This window comes from Mercenaria mercenaria, chromosome 15, assembly GCF_021730395.1.
Source record: "Mercenaria mercenaria strain notata chromosome 15, MADL_Memer_1, whole genome shotgun sequence".
NCBI classification, from domain to species: domain Eukaryota; kingdom Metazoa; phylum Mollusca; class Bivalvia; order Venerida; family Veneridae; genus Mercenaria; species Mercenaria mercenaria.
Genome location: NC_069375.1, coordinates 5,055,248 through 5,073,299, shown reverse-complemented (window position 1 = coordinate 5,073,299; position 18,052 = coordinate 5,055,248). Strand labels below are relative to the sequence as shown.

Here is an 18,052-nt window from a genome sequence, read left to right as displayed (position 1 = left end):
CAGAATTCAAGCAGACAATCTGATAGGACTTTAATGTAAAATGTTATTTAGGCCTCATTTATCATTTGACAATAAGCCATATAGCTAATAGTCTACGAGAAATGCCCATGCTGTCTGGATTCTTCGTATTTATTTGGTTTAGACGTTCTATGCATGAATGAACAGCATAAATGTTGAAACAAATCATATAATTTCGAACTGTCAAATGTTTGCTATGATGTCTTAGGAAAAGCCGCGCTCCAAGAACTTAGAAGCCCCAAATCGAAATCCTACATAATTAATTAAATGCTCTTAAATTGTCACATCATAAAGCAATGTAGCGACCATCTGCGCCTTTTTGCCAAAGCGTTTTTTCTAAAAAGTAATTTTGACAATAAATGATAAAGCTAATTGAATTATTTACTTAATTACCTATTCATTGGCACATTTCTTACTCTCACCTACTCTTTGCAAAACAGTAGAGTTGAAAGAGCAATACATTTACGACTAAAGCCAACTTTGGGGAGTGGAAAGATATATTATTTTAACACTCAGAATTTTTATCATCCAATATTTCTATAGCCATATTCAAATTGAAACACTTTTAAATCATTTATATGTGTTTTTAGTGTGTTGGTTTCTTCACATAACTACATTATAGTTTAATTTTATTTAATTCATCAATCTGATACAGTACATCTCCTGTTACGCTACACATAGGATCTGAGAACGACCTATTTATAGCCTCGTTCTGACGACCCTTTCGTTAGCCAATCAGAGCTGAACATACGACATTTTGCAAGTCTACATTTAGCCGTGATTTTTGATATTTACAATTCTTATGTCGTAATGTGTCAGATAGCCGGTTAGCTCAGTCGGTAGGCCACTTGCTCTGTAAGCGAGGGGTCCCTGGTTCTGGCCCTGGAATGACTGCTCATTTTTCTTACTCTGACATTCGAATAAGTCGTCTGATTGGTTCAAATAAAAATAGATTTGTGAAATTAAAAATAGCAATACTGGAAATCAAAAATATATAGAAGACGAATGTGAATGGGTCGTTCTCAGATCTTCGTTTAGTACTAAGTCAGATTGTTTAATTCATATACTAACTGAAACCTCATAAATGTGTTAGATAAATGCTAATTAATTTCATACTGCTGTATGACAATTGTATTTCGCGTTTTATTTGAAAATGAGTCCCTCACATCCATCTTGTGGAATCTGTTCCAATAATGCAAGGTCATTTGTTTCCTATGTGTTGATATGCTTAGATGTTCTCAAGATATACTGTAAATGTGCTTGCCGACAACTTTTCATTTATATCAGGCGAACTTTCTTAATAACCCGGTGATAGAATTAGAACGAGTAACATGACTGCTTATTTTGAATGAATCAAGAAGGTGTTCAGACGTCTGGAATATTCGAGAAAAGCAAGTAGATGAGCTGCCAAGAATGTTAATGTTACAATGAATTTAGCTTTTAAGGCTGCTGCCAGAAATTTCAATGTCACAATGAACATAGGCTATGAGATTTCTGCCTGGAATGTCAATGTCACTTTGATCGTAGCATTTTAGATTACTGCCAGAAATGTCTTTGTTACTATGAAGGTAGGCTTTGAGATTGCCGTAAGAAATGTCAATGTTGCTATGAAGGTAGATTTTGAGATTGCTGCCAGGAATGTCAATGCCACTACGGAGGCAGGCTTGATATAACTAATCACAAAACAGACAGGCGAGTCGATCCTATATGTCTCACTTAATTCGTCTGCATATCAACAGACAACGTGCAATATTACTGTAGTCATGGTAATGTAGAGATAATTACTAAAAACTGCTTTTGTTTTCAATGTTAAATTAGTGCACCAATGGACTAACAATTGATACTTATTTCTTCATTTTATGAAATCAGAAAGTTTCAATATTAAACTAGATGTGTGTCCATAAGACACTGGTGTCCCACGCCTATCACTTTTTGCATATTTTTGACTAAGTCAAAAGCCTTAACTCGTGTTTGACTGTGTGAAATCGCAACTTAAACACCAGGTGCACAAATTCACATGCTTAATAACAATTCTTTGAGTATTCAATGTCGAATACATTTTGAATTATGTACAACACAAATTCGGCTTGGACCCGTCCGCTAAGCTCAGTAGGTAGAGCGTTGGTCTACGGATTGCGGGGTCGTGAGTTCGATCCTCGGGCGGGGCGTATGTTCTCCGTGACTATTTGATAAACGACATTGAGTCTGAAATCATTAGTCCTCCACCTCTGATTCATGTGGGGAAGTTGGCAGTTACTTGCGGAGAACAGGTTTGTACTGGTACAGAATCCAGGAACACTGGTTAGGTTAACTGCCCACCGTTACATGACTGAAATACTGTTGAAAAACGGCGTTAAACCCAAAACAAACAAACAAACAGACGGACAGATGTACGGACAAGGTCAAATCTAAATGCGGCCCCACCCCCTGCCCTAAAAGAAGAAATTTGGGGAAGTACAAAAAAGACCATCTTTAATACCGTATCTGATAAAAATGAACAACTCCTGTATTGACTGTTCTGTTCATTGATTGTTGGATTTCACCGATTATAGATCTGTATCAAAAGTTTCCACAGGAAATAACCAAACAGAATAATACTGCTTTCTACACTTGGAAATGACCTATATTGATTTTTTTCTTAAAGTTAATTCAAAATCCAAGACTAGACAAGATACTAAAATTGACAAAAATTTTCAGTGATGGAGAATCATAAACTCATGAATGCCATCAAAGCAGATGATAATTGGTTTATTGGAATTGCTGCATTTAAATGTTTAATGCTTAAAAATGTTTTAAAGTTACCTAAAAAAGTGATTTATGTACATGTAAGGTGTAAATTGGTGTGGATTTCTTAAGTTACATGCTAACGTGGCCTGCAACAATAAACCTGCAGAGTTTCCATTTTTCTTTTTTATTTTAAAATTGTTTTACTTGTAACAGTTTGTGTGTGTTATCCTATTTATAGTTTAACAGTGAAGTACCTTTTAACAGTCAAGAACAATTCTTCAAATTTAGTAAAGTTAGCTATCTGAAATGTTTTGAAACGGTGAAATATGTACATAACAATATTCCAAATACGTGGTTACAAATATGTCAAACCAGTTCTAACGTCTTTTGGCATTTTTTACTGCCGAATGTACATATTATTATTTAGGAAAACACTGAGAGCATGCAGGTACCTTCAGCTTACAGTAACACAAGCAGTATCGTGTGTCACAGGTTGTAAAATTTCTTATATGAAACTCATGCATTTTTAATTTTGATGGAATTAACTTTTTAGCAGGGCCTCATGACGACTGTCAACATAAACCATGTGAAATGTGTGCATGTTTAATATCGATGGCAGAGCTTTAAATAAATATAGGCTATTTTGCGTCTGATAAGCTGTTAGAAAAAGAGCCAATTTAGTTTACTTTCTCTTTTGACCACTGATTGTATGTTGTCTATTTCACAATTATTCCCCTTAGTCATGGTACGTTGGGTACAATATGGCATGAAACAATAGGATCACCTTTTGGTAGCGTTCAGCGTCACAAATGCTTGCTTAGTTGCCTAATGGATATTAATTTTCGAAATGTATTTTTAAGATGTGAAACTTTAAGAACGACTGCTTCCCTTCGTTGTCGTTACAACTTTGGCATATTTCGAAGTGAATGACCCACTTAAGGAGTGCTTACTTCAGAAAAATATGTTTCATTTTCAAAAATCAATAACTATTACTAGTTACAAGATTAGTATCGTCAATATTTTAATGCGAAATATTTGGAATATACACTATAATTCGCCAAAATCTTAAGCATATGATAATGGTGCGTGTTTTCTATTGCCTGAAATAAAACTGACATGCTCCCGCTTGCGCCATTGATTTGATTGGATAAATATCTAACAGGAAAAGCAAATTTCCATAACATTGCCTTTTCAAACCGCAGCCACAAACCACTGTACGGATAGATATATACATGATAACAATATGGGCAAATAAGATATGGAAAACGAAGATATAACGAACAAATAGAGGAACATAGTGGACACCACCTTGGCACGGTGTGGGAAAAACACCATTGGGTAGCTTAAACCAATTTATAGTGCGCTCTCTATCTCACTCTTAACATTAACTATGGTCATATCACAGGACGGTGTAAATAAATGTTATCCCCGCCAACATACAATTGGTGATATAAGATGTGAAATGTAACACATACAAAATACTTTCTATTTAATCAAGCCTTAAGACCTATTTCAACTTGTTTGGAATGCCTTTGCAGATGAAGTAGCAAGAAAAACCTCATTATGAATAGTCCAAACAGGCAATATGACAAAGACCAGCAGAATTTAATACCGTGTGTCAACTGATAAACAATTTACGAAAATACGTGCTTCACAAGCACTGAACAATTATAATACAGCAATTACTGACTGGCACTTTTAATGTTTAAATCAAACGGCATACGTGCATCAGTGCACGCTTATTAAATTAAGCAAGTTATTTTGCAATCAAGGATTGACTTCTTTTAGTATGTGTTGTTTATCCAAAAGATAAAGACTATAAGCCGAGTACAAAGTTATTTGTATTTACAATGAGAAAAGGCAGTGTCTAAAGTTTTAAACTTCAGTATTCTGTTAATCCAAAAGAGTATCTACATAATTTTGGTGTACGTCTCTTGTGTATATATCACTGATAATACAGAACAATCGATTAAACGATCCTATTACATGAACTTTTCAAGTGGGTATGTTATCTTTTGATAGGAAACGTACTGCTTCAATAAGAAATTATTGTGAAAGCAATTAATGGCTGTGCGATAAAACTAACCTAACCATGCGTTAATTGATAGTATTGACTTAACACTTGTTTGGGTATCTAACATCTCTAACAAAGAGGAAAACATAATTGACCTTGCATATCTGGTAGTTGCAATCTTTTAAACAGGAACAGGTTAAGTGAATCACTGGATATAGTTAAATGTGACCTCTAGGGTACACTAAAATTTGATAAGTGATATCCGGACAATCCCAGACATTTCTCATTAAATATTTTATATGACGATTGGTGAAGGCCTTGTATGGACGAGTGGTTAAGGTGATTGGCTTTAAAGTATTTGCCATCACCTCTGTGGGTTCGAAACCTCGCTGGTGGTGTAGAATTCATTCAAGTAAAGAAGCCGTCCAGCTCACTTAGGGAATGTTTGTGGTTTACCCAGGTTCCCGCTCATAACTGAAATAATGCTCGAGGGGTCATCTGGGGGTCTTCCTCGATTGGGTGAAGCTGGACAGTTGCCATATGACCTAAAATGTGCCGATATGACGTTAAACATTACAACAAAAATAACGATTACCGATTTAAGAGCTCGACCAAAACGACATTGAGTGCAATATTGTTTTCCAAATATTATTCCATTCCATTGTTTAACGCCTTCATATTAAAACTTATCTGTACACTCAATAAATCCTCTAATGCACCATTTGGTATTTTTCTTTATCAAAGGATGACTGAATGCACAATTTTGTGAAGCATACTTTTATCTGAATGTGTTGATAAATACTGTTCGAAATTTCATCAAAGTCACATAATGCCACTTTATAACAGAACGGGAAACACTCACAGAGTTCCAATCACGCAAAGTCGATAAAGATGTTTAAACATCACTTACATGTTACTGTTATCATTATTATCCCAAGGACGAACTTCGAAAAGCGCTTTTGTAAACAGTAAATTAGGGAGATGGCAAAGACAAGTGCCTATACCAATGACGTTTCAACTGTTTTGAATGGGAAGGCGGAAGCAATAGAAAGTACAAAGTTGACTATCCGACAATAAAATAATTTCACCAATTAGATACCGGTATACAATGAACAGACTCAAACAAACCGAGTCTGCTATTATTTTACTTGGTTGCATTCTGTGCTTCCAAAGGATCTTCTTACAGATTTTATTATTTACTACTTTATAGTTCACCGATTTAATACACAACATAATAATGCGCTCGTTGATACACCTGCTGATGCGAGTTCTTAGATTTGAAATGATATTATTATAATATTTGATAGTAAATTAATAAAATCCACCATTATTAAACTCTGTGCAATATTATCCAAACCTTTCAGGCTCTCGAAAATTCATACGCTTATCAATGACCACAATTTTTGAAGTGACACTTTTAATACGGGTGTGTTATTTTTCAGCAATAATCATTCTGAATTATATCTGTAAAAAGATCCTTTGGAAGCATTGAATGCGACCAAGCAGAAATAAAGCAGACTCGGTTTGACTGAGTATATTCATGAGAGGTAATGAAATGTGCAACACTTCTCACGCCCTCTAGCACTGGCTAGAACTCTCCTACACATATATTGAATGGACTCCATGATCCCAAAGGATCAACACTGAATCCAAGTACAACACTGAATCCAAGTACGGGAAGACTTTTTACAGCCGCCATACGGCCCTTAAATATTGCTGTTGTGATAGTCAATAAAATCTGTAAAATGTTCTTTTGGAAGCATGGAACTGGAAACATAGAAACCTATGGAAACAGAAACCTTGTTTAAAGCGTTACAAACAGTTCAACTCAAATGGTAAGATATTACTTAATTCAGTTTTGAAAAATGTTATACATTAATATTATCGCATATAAAACCCATGACTTTCAGTTCTGAGAAAGATAATAACCTAAAAAGAAATATGTCGTTCGTCTGTCATCACGAAGATAACAAAAGTTGTAAAACACACTTGCGCCCATGATGAAGTAAAGCAGAAGGGATAAGTGTTCTAAACTTATGTTTACTTAATTCTCAAGATGAATGTAACCTTGTCCTTTTACTTACTGACCCCAAAACTATAGGATCTTTTACTGAAAAGAGGTAGTCATCTTATGAAGTATGACAACTGTACGCTGAAGTGTTCTTTAATGATTGAACAAAATCCATTTTCAGAGGTCCTTGCCCTTTGACATAGATACTCCAAAAACATAAGGGTTCATCTACTGACGACAGGAAATCATTCTATGATGTTGACTACTGTAGGCAAAAGCGTTCTTTAGGTAATGAGAAGAATCCGTTTTCTTCCCAATGTCATTGTTATCTTGAACTTTGACCTACTTATCCCAAAAATGATAGATGTCATGTACTTACTAACGGCAATCACCCTATGACGTTCAACAATCTCTAGTTATTTATCGGAAAGCGAATGGACTACCAACCGACAGACCGACAATGAACAAAATATATATAACCACACTTCTTCAAAAGAGGATATAAAATGTAGATTGTGTCAGGTACCTGACCATAGTTTTGTAACACACATTCACTTTGAGTCAATTTACTCGATTAAATTTGACTTTTAAAACAGCACTGGTTTTTTTTAAATGAAAATATTTTACGATAATACTATTTAATTCTGTTTAAAATGTATGTGACAAGTTCTATCAATTATATTATGTGCGAAGTATCAAGTGCTACTTTTGAAGACGTGTTGAATGTGTATTCGCAATTGTCTTCTAAAAAGTAAGATAATTACTAGTTACTATCAAATTTATTAACAAGGTAACAAAAGACAAGTGGTTCAGTCTGATTCGTAAGCAAAAGTCGAGTTACATAGGCAAATTTTCTAACAGTCAAGTGAAAGAGTCGAATTTGTTAACATGGCACTGTCGAATTAATTAATTACATTCGCGTGTCACAGCCGAAGTTTTCAAAATAAGTCGGGTGGCTAAGTCGAATTAACAAGAGTCAAGCTAAAAATCGATTTCTTATTCCAGGAAATGCCAGTTTCAAGAAATGCACTTGAACGTTTGTATGTTTTAGTAATACATGATTTTGAGTTTTCGTTTCCTAAGAATTATTTCAAGAGTACTTTCATTTCAGCGAAAAAATATTTCCTGTTACCTTTCTGATGCGGAACTGCATATCGAACATGTTAGGAATTGACATGCCAACTTCTCCCCGGGCTAATTGATCACACGCTGAAGTGTTACCTAAATGCTCTTACCCATTACTTTTTTCCAGATTATTTAATAAATTGTAACTGACATTTAGACAGAAATAGATAATAATTTACTTATTACTTCTTACGTTGGACTGTGTGAACGAAAGTTTCGTGTAACATGTCACTGCCTACATCATGTTTCGACGTACTACGACTACGCATTTTTACGAGTTTCCGAATAATTTCGGTAAGATTGACGAGGACTTGTGAATTACTGACATGATATATTATACTACATGACAGAGATTTTACACTGGTGTGAACTCGAACTGGTTGTAACTTGGGATTAAGCCATGCAATATTAATGTAAAACATGCTAATATTTTAGGAACGTATATTTGTCTTGTATTTTTCTTGTTGATTGACGTTATGCTGAAGTAATAGACTGATATTATGCCAAGGTACTAAATGCGCTAGTCCTTAAGTCTATTCTTTACGCCTGTGAATATATAATTGTACTCACAGTATGTGGAATTTTTAAGATCTTCTATATCATCAGGTTTAAGTTTGCTGTTCCGCTTGCCCATCTTCGGTTCTGAAACAAAATAGAAAATATCAGGCTGTTGGACTTTTTGATTGATATTTACGAATACTTTTATTGTATTTTGTTTAAATACCATACTACTATGTTGTGATTATTTAAAACAAAACTATGAAAAACGTTATTTTGTTGGTATGCAGCATTACACGAGGTTTGGAATTACGGAATGCATTCAGCTCTACTGTAGTAGCATTCCGCTGGGTCGTGATAGATGTTGCATATTTTATCACCTCTCATGAATAGACTTGGAAACTAGTCTGCTATTATTTGACTCGGCTGCTAACTATGCTTCCAAATGACAATTATATAGATTTTATTGAGTAGAGGCCATTCACCTGTCTTACTTGATGTAAACAGTGTGACAGCACGTCGATAGACAACAATTTATACGATATTTTATAATCTTAACTTGCTTACTAGTAATACAATGGTTGTTACATAATATAATGAAATCTAGAAGAATGTTGGAAGAATATTACTTTCATCAAAAGCACAAGAAAACCATGGTTATATATTTTCTTATCACCGTATTTTGATAAATAGTGACTAAAACCGATTTATTTTGCGACAGAATATTACAATAAAATACTATAAGCACTGGTAGGCCAATTTTATTTCGATAAGTGTCCGCACTGGACTAGTTTCCGGATATACGTACAAATGTAATAAGCACTTTATTTAAGCGTTATTCACGTATAATTTCTCTAATGCCTATAATACATCTTAAGTAGCAGTGAGTATTCAATATATATGGCGAAATGAAAAGTAATACAAGAACACACAGTGGTTGCAAAATGAATCAGGGCTCTCAAAAAGTGTAAAATCAGCTGGCAGCTATTTTGAATCATTCTTCCATAGAAAAACCGTTGTCTTCAGGACTAAAAAGGCCTATGTGAAGCACATTCATCCTCAATATACATATAATTATATAATGCATGCAGTTTAGATAATCTTATCTTTAGATCACGCAGTATTGTTTCTGTATGACAAACCGATCTAGAAATATATTTACCATGAGAAATTACAAATAAAAACAACCTCCTTGTAAAATGTCATACAAAATCAATTGATTCTTACCTTTGTAATGTTTTTTTTTTTCTGAGAAACGTTCCTACATTAAACTAAAACGAACATTTGAATATCCCTAGCATCTTTTTAATTCAAATTCCATTAAAGGGATTATTGCTTCTGACTGAAATCGTTAAATGACTTGTTATGCTGTAGATACTCCAGAACGGGTTTACTGAACGATTAAAATTTCATATATACTATTATTATTCTGCAAGTAACGACACAATTAAATAAAATATTGTGTCCATTGTTGGTTAATCCCAAAACACGTTAATCCTATTTGACACAATTTTAAATTAAACCTCAGTCTTTTTCCGTACCAAATGCCACATGATTAGCGGAGGCATTTTTAGAAAATGAAACCTTTCAAAAATAATCTAAAAATGAAAGGAAAAAGATAATGCGAAAAAAAAATGATAGCTATAAATAACTCACGGGTTTCTAAGTCACTAGGAATCCTATCAAAGAATCCAGAGGGCTGCTATATAACTTTCACAGAGAAAATGAATCGGTTAACAGCATGTTTCACTGGAAAACCATTTATATTGTGGTAACTACGGCTGATTAGTTCAGATGCAGAGTTTCCAGGACGATAACAGAGGTAAATTGGCTTTAATGCAAACAACAAATGTATCTTGTCAAATGCATATCCGCCATTATGCTAGAAAATTCTCATTTGTTATTATGATCTATGTAAACCTGGAAATGTGTTACACACATTTTTATGAATAATGTCAGTATCTTCCCTGTTTTTGTTACGATCTAACATGTTTCTGTGTGGAACACTGAGTTCTAAATCATTGACATGGTGATTTCTTTCTAACTCAAAGAAAAAGCAAAACGTTTTCCAATTTTTCTTGCAGCAGAATTATCAAATACTGTAGTCAGAATAGAGTCTTTATCCTTAGATTTCCGTATGCGCTTCACACTAATGCCTTTGATGTATGCATTGGATTATATAGTAACAAATAATCTAATAATATCATACGTCTTTCAATCTGCAGTTTGAGGAAAATGTTTTCAACTAAAATGTTTGCTTAACACAGACCCTTTAATAGAAAGAAAGATTTTTTTTAAAATCATATCAAGGAAAAACATCAAGTTAGACGAAAAAAGGTATATACATGTTGGATGCGGAAATGTATGGTTAGATCAGTTAGTATACAAAGTAAAACATACAAAAGTAACACACAAAAGAACAGTGTGGTGCACCACTTTAGAATGGTCACTGACAAACACATCAATCCGCAGGTGTTTACATTGTCTATGGTGCAAATCACATGTCAGTTTTAACCCTCATCAAATTCTAAAGTCACACGGTGGTATAAATATAGTTATCCCAGCAATGTATTTAATTTTAAAATTACCTGACTAACAAACAGGCACGAAATGCTAAACTAAATTTTCAGAAATTGTGGTATATTAATATAATAGTAATGATGTTCAAGAATATAAAAAATTACAGGTAAGGGTAGATTTCCCGGAAGCACAATGCACCCCAAACAGCCATAGAGCCATGCATTGCAAAGAAGGTCCACAAAGAAAAGAAGCTGTAACGGAAAAAAATATTGTAGACGGGTTGCTTCAAAAATACATCAACAAGTATATTTTAATTATATGCAAAATACAGAAAAAGTTCGGGGAAGGGGTAAGAATATAAGCCATTTAACCATTTTCTGACTGTGTTCAAGTCATGTTCTATCCAGCTTCGCTGTTACACATGTGCAGCGTTATACATCAAACGTAATAAAGCTACTGTAGCTCATTGAACAAAGTTTCATCCTGATATCATACATGTAAGATTCTTTTTGTAGCGTTTCTTCTTTTACCATAAATCTCTCTCAATGATGATGGAAGACAATAAATGAAGCGCTAAGCTATTTTAAACACAATGTCTGGTTCACGGAATGCTGCCTTAGTTGTAGTAAGTTTAATTTGGAACACTATACAAAACAACTACTACGCATTTTCCGTATTCTGTATAACACTGCCAGTCTGCCAACGGCTGCAGCACTAACCAAGGCACTGCTGTTGTTTCAGAAGTGTCATGTGAAAATCAGTTTCAGTCAGACACATTTTAAAGAATCCCTAATTGTGGCGGTGTATGACCTAGCGTGCCATTACAAATTTGATAGAGCAATGATTTGTTAAAGTTAATATTGCTGCAAAATGTCTTGAAATGACCTGCATTGTGCATTCAGCAATACATATCCATGAAGTTGAGAAAATTTCCCTACAGAGTAGTAAAAACAACTTGAGAGCTGTACGAGTCAATCATTTTAGTGCTATTTCAGTGAATAGTACTACGTCATCAATCAAATGTATTACATCAAATACATAATTTATTAGAATCCGAACAATATGTAGGAAGAAACGTGGTTAGATTAGATTAAACACTCTGAATCAGTAATACATTGCACGGGAAGTATAACTTTTCCGTTGTGATTAAATTAAATAAAACACGCATTTGCTGTCTTCATTGTCTTAGATGAAATACACAATTCGATCATAATTTATACAGAGAGAGTATATCGTATTTTATAGACATACACGCATAGTTTAACATGTATAATGTAAAACACGACGTGTCCAATGAAGTGTTTATACATGCATCTACAATAATCACCTTTTCTTTCCAAAACTTTTCCCTCTACCTTCTAAAGCATTCATTGGATGGCTGCTTTGAGGAAGCCATTCAAAGAACTTGTTCATTATTTCAGTTGTAAGAATCAGACACCGGAATTTCCTATGGGAAATATTTGTGAAAGAAACTGAAAATTTCATTTCGCTTTAAATTGAAAACTAATTGTGTTTATGTCTATTAGATTAGAAATAAAAATCAGGAAAAGAAAATTATATGTCTCACTTTTTATCAGTTTTCTTTGTTAGTTGAATGTGTTGTTAAAGTACAAGTGCATGATTTAAAGTTGAACTGAGGACAACACTGGAATTTCCACTGGTTAACTGTATAAATCATACATACGTTTAATCATAGATACAGACTTACCAAGTTTGTGAAAACAGATGTATTTGTTTACATATTTATGCCATGAAAATCAGTTTTTGTGAAATCATTAAAATCGTGGGGAATTAATTTTCGTGGATTTCGTGGTTGAGTCAATCCCTGAAATTTAATCCCAACGAACAAGTAAAATTCCCATTCATTTGATGTTCAAAAGTTGAAATCCACGAATTCATATCCCCACGGAATTGCTGTTTTGACCAAAACCACGAAATTTCATGCCCACGAAATTAAATGATTTTACAGTACCTGTATTATTAGTTAAAGCTTTTGAACCCATTTTATTTCTCTTCTCTGGAATTTAGACAGTTCAATTATTATCCTGTCAAATATCTTGGAATATCCCGATTTGCAAGTCATATTTTAAACATATGACCCTAGATCACGCAAAGCCACTTTGTTTTCATTATGCAATGAAGAATACATTAAAATCAAATTATGAAAAGAAATCTGATTGATCGGTGTATCAAGCGTAAGTCCTGATTTAAACTATTCTTGTGTTATTTTGAGACTTTCATTTTTGCATTATGTGCCTTATGAACCATACATTTATGTGATTAAGCATTTCGCCATAATGATATTTGTCCACTATAAGTTATATATAATGTAAAGTTCTTACAAAAATATTAATCAAAATCTAACCCTAAACCAGGAGTTTTAAGTGCTAAATAAGTATTTCACAACACATCGGTAAGTTTCATTGAGTGTATATTTAGCTTTCCTTCTATCATTGTTAGAATATGTAATCAATATTATTACTAATCAAAACACAACTTCTGGTAAAACAAGCTCTGGCATCAAACTGATCAGTTCTGTTTGCAATCTATAATATTATTAGTTCTGTGATTACACATTAATGCAAAAGTAATTAGAACTAAGCGATTCTAGCAGAAAACAACGACCATTTCAACATTCCATGCTTCTAATACATTTGATATATAGTATATAGTCGTAAAAAATAATGACTTCCCTGCGAATAATCATTACCAACGCCGAAAGCTAATTTCATTTGATATTTGGTTAATATTCTACTGAAAAGCATCGAGCTAATGTCTTGCAAATTATTTTAACCAGATTATCTGATAGGCAATAGGTTAGGTTAGTTTATTATATATGTAGCGTTCGAGGTAAAAGAAGTAGAACTATTTACGGATAACAGAGCAGACTCTCACTTTTTCAAGAGTAATACACAAGGCGAGAATAATTTTCAGTACATCAGTACATAGTTCCTAAATGTAAGCTGTTTTTTATTGTTTGCCAACTCTTCATTCCTTCTTTGTCCTTCGCCCTAGTGTATATAATGACAATTATACGAAAAATTATCATAGCAGTGTCTCCAGTCTTTCGTGGCATCGTATCAAACGTTACTAAGTTAGCAAGTCGTTATATAACTAAAGGCCACATTGATAAGTTGAATTTATAATAATCACTTTACAAGATTCACGTATTCCAGAGATATTAAATTCCCGTCAAATATGAACAGCTCTATACAAATTGAAAATTTCTTGTAAAACAGAAACAGTTCAAGACTTTTTTTAAAGATAATGGTTCACATTCAGCATATATTTCACATTCAGCAAATATTTCACATTCAGCACATATTTGACTTTCAGCATATATTTCACTTTCAGCATATATTTCACATTTAGCATATATCACTACTGGATGCACATGCCTTTAAAAGGGTCATGAAATTGGCCTTAATTTTTTCAGACGGTTTTAACAGAGTTTTAACAGGTCACCATTAAAATTCACCCATTACTTCTTACTATTTAATGGGGTTTTCATGACCATAGTTTTAATGCCATATATTAAAAAGCCATGAAATAAGTATATTAAAACCTTGGTAAAATATACCTCGTTAAACTGACATTGATGGCAATGAAAAGCTGCTTAAAATAAGACATTAAAATAAGTTAATTGGCTCCTTAAAACTCCATGAAAATTTTTAATTGGCATGAAAGTAATGTGCCATTAAAAAGTACCCCATAATTCCACAGCCCTTAATTATTTTAATACTCCGTTAATGGCCGTTAATTATTAAAAATTAATTAATGGTCTCATTAAATATGTCAGATTCAATTTTAATGAGTTCGTAATATTTTAATGGTATATCAAATTAAGGGCCATGAAAATTTGCCATCAGAATTAGATATCTTAAGATTGATATTTGCCGTATTGATTTAAACTACGTATTACTACACACGTAATAGTATCTATACATATGTACTGTTTTGTAAAATGCTAGAAGAATATTTGATTTTTGTTTTTTCTCTCATTATTTTGTAATGTAAACACATGTAACAGCCTCGAACAAACATTTGTCATATTGTATCCTCATTCTGTCATATGTTCATATGAAATGAGAAAATAAATGGATATTGTATTGTATTGTGTTGTACGGAGAAGGGTTTACAGCTACCGGTTCATTAGATCAAGTGACCATGTGGGTAGTTATAACTATTCAACATTTTTATATTGACAAACATTCTGACCAAGTTTTTATTGGTACAGTCATTAGGCGTCAGGTGTATTCAAAAAGCAACTGTTGATGACAATGTCAGCGCACAATAGGCGATCACAATTTAGCTCTCATTCGGTACTTTGTGCTCAGGTGCATGCACTTAAACAGCTAAGAGCAAATGTTTGAGGGATTGTATCAGAAGTAGCTCCCCCCAATCAAGCGCACTACACTCTTTGATTCATTGAAACGAAGAAGCCATTGATCTGCCCATGCCCCAAATGAATTTAAATCAGACTGTAAATCTTCAAAATCATGTGTACTGTTCACTTGTCTATAAACCTTAGTTTCTACTCAAGGATTGGAAAATTTGAAAATCTAAACTGGTCTGAACACATTTTATAATGTAAATTCCTTACCCCACCCACTTTCTTATACAAATGCTGATTATTTGGACAGGAAAAACAAAACAAAAACAAAAAACAGAAAAAGTGGCATGCATCAATACGTATTTACCCGTACCAAAATAATGTAGATTGATGTTATCAAATAAATTAATATGTTTTCATCCGACTTTCATTGAAATAAATCCGATTTTTTGTAGGAACACAATCTGGCAAACATTTGAAAAAAATGGCGTAACTGCATCAAGGGGAAATAACTTTAATGCAACTAAATATAACATCATCATATATTATAGACGATGTGTGCGTAGTATGTATTTATTGTGATTAAAGTCCATTTTAGAACAGTATAAGACTGGAATTATAAGCATTCAATGGGACGAGTGCAAGCCAAAAACAAACAAAAAATATTTTTTGTGCTTCTGAAAATATACGAATCACATTTTACGGAATGTAGGATTTAATGGGCATCACATTGCTGTTAAGGGCCATTAAGTTTACTCTTAAATGAAATCATACAGAACCTGAACATTTAATGGGCATTAAATCAAATTTAAGGGCCATGAATAATCCTGTTAAATTCAAAATATACAGAATTTCACTATTTTTTCGAAGCCATTAACTTTTTTGGCTACCAAACTAAATTTTTAACGGCATGATTCATGGTCAAAAATGGGTATTTTAATGGTATTTTAACATGTGACCTGTATTGTGAAACCTGTTAAATAAAGTGATGCAATAATTAATGGGGTTAAATAACGGTTTTTCCCTATTTTAATGGATATTTTACAGGGTTTTAAACCATGTTTAATGGTATGTGCATCCAGTAGTGTATTTCACTTTCAGCATATATTTCACATTCAGGATATCATATTCAACATATATTTCACATTCAGAAAATATTTCACATACAGAAAATATTTCACATTCAGCAAAGAAAAAATCTTTACATATAGAAAATAGTTCACATTCAGAAAAAAATCACATTTAGTAAATATTTCACATTCAGGAAAAGCTTTAAATTCAGCAAATATTTCACATTCAGAAAATATTTCACATTCAGAAAACACACGACATTGTAAGTTTAGTTTGAATAGAGATAAACTTAAATTATCCTTACCTCTATATACTTTAGTATCTATCACGATCCATATATATAGCTCTATATATATTTGAAATATATTTCAAAAAGAGGAATCTTCCGGCAGTGTTTCAATCACATTTTAAGAGTTTAATTAGTTCTAAGATTAATTTTGTAATTAAAGTAAAATGATGAGATATATATTTTTTTAAAAACGTTTATTCTGAAAAGAATGAATCACACTCTGTTATATTAATGATGAAATCATTACCTGCAGCAAATCTTTTATTCAAAAATAATTTTAGAATCGAGCGTCACATACAGCGAAACAACAGCGTTAATGAATATTCCCGATATAATACATTGAATGAACATCCAGTGTATTGTGATGGAATCGGATATCACAGCTGATTTAGTCACTAAGAAGGAAACACTAAGAAATAACTCCTGAGGTTTCTATATAATTAGTCACTACAAATCCAGTCCAAGAATGCATGAGAGTGCTCAATAAACGCCACATAGAAATGCTATCAGATATTAGCGTGTTTTACTGGAAAACTGTTTATAATACGTAGAAGTATTTGTCTGGTCAGGTCAGATGAAGGGATTTGCCTTTGTGAAAGTGAAGATCAAAGAATGTACGGAGTATAGTTGGAAATCAAGGGTATATGAATGTTTTGAGAAGGCAGCACTAGTAGACATTTGCGAATTAAGACGGAGTGGAGTGTGAAAACCCAAGACGATCGATTGTTCAAGGGGGACCAGCTCAACATAATTTGATAATGCGATATGAAAATATGCGTATAACAGAGAAAAGGCCTGGCTTATTATGCCACCACTATGCGGTGGCAATATAGATTTTGGCTTTGTCTCTTCGTCCGTCCGTCAGGAAAAATTATGTTACACATATCGCAAAAGTATTGAACAACCGTCATGAAATTGTATAAATATGTTATTCAACATTAGGAGATGCGCACCAAAGTTTTGAGTACAACTGGGCACATAGTGCTCAAAGTTAACTTTTGTGGTAGCAATGTGTCCGTCTTCCGTCTTCATCCATGGTTCACAATTTCACTCTGAACACTGTAGAGGTTTAACAGTTTTAGCCTAGTCGTAATGTAATCTAATCAGGATGTTATGTTACGAAATTCTCGGCAAATTTTGATCATTTTGGCTCAAACACTAGGTGACTTGGTCAATCCATAGAAAAACCTTATTAAAACACTCTCAATCTAGATTCCGTGTTTTTTTTTCAACTGGATGTATATCAGAATTGGTCAGAATATCTGTGTAATAAAATGTACATCAAGTTTGAAACTGGATTTAATGTCACCAGATGAAGTTGTAGACAAAGACAGTGTTAACACACTAGCGACCATGACTTATTTTCGATCCTCATAAAAACTTGTAAGGATGTTTGACTTTATAAAATCTAGATCTTATTTAAAACTGAGATAAAAAACTGGGTCA

General features: G+C 33.3%; 1 protein-coding gene across 5 annotated transcripts in view; it reads right to left on the bottom strand.

The window, feature by feature from the left end:
• The window catches only part of LOC123541913 (neuronal calcium sensor 1-like), a 58,479-nt gene that overhangs the window by 27,596 nt on the left and 12,831 nt on the right, over positions 1-18,052 (bottom strand). For 2 of the 5 annotated variants that reach the window (XM_045327632.2, XM_053524425.1), the window contains exon 2: positions 8,466-8,537. In XM_045327632.2, coding sequence (XP_045183567.1) covers positions 8,466-8,529 — 64 coding nt within the window. In that variant the 5' untranslated portion in view covers positions 8,530-8,537. Of the gene's footprint in view, positions 1-8,465; positions 8,538-10,049; positions 10,193-16,621; positions 16,820-16,853; positions 17,052-18,052 lie in introns of those variants that run through there. The other 3 variants (XM_045327700.2, XM_045327859.2, XM_045327778.2) reach the window with 3 other exon arrangements.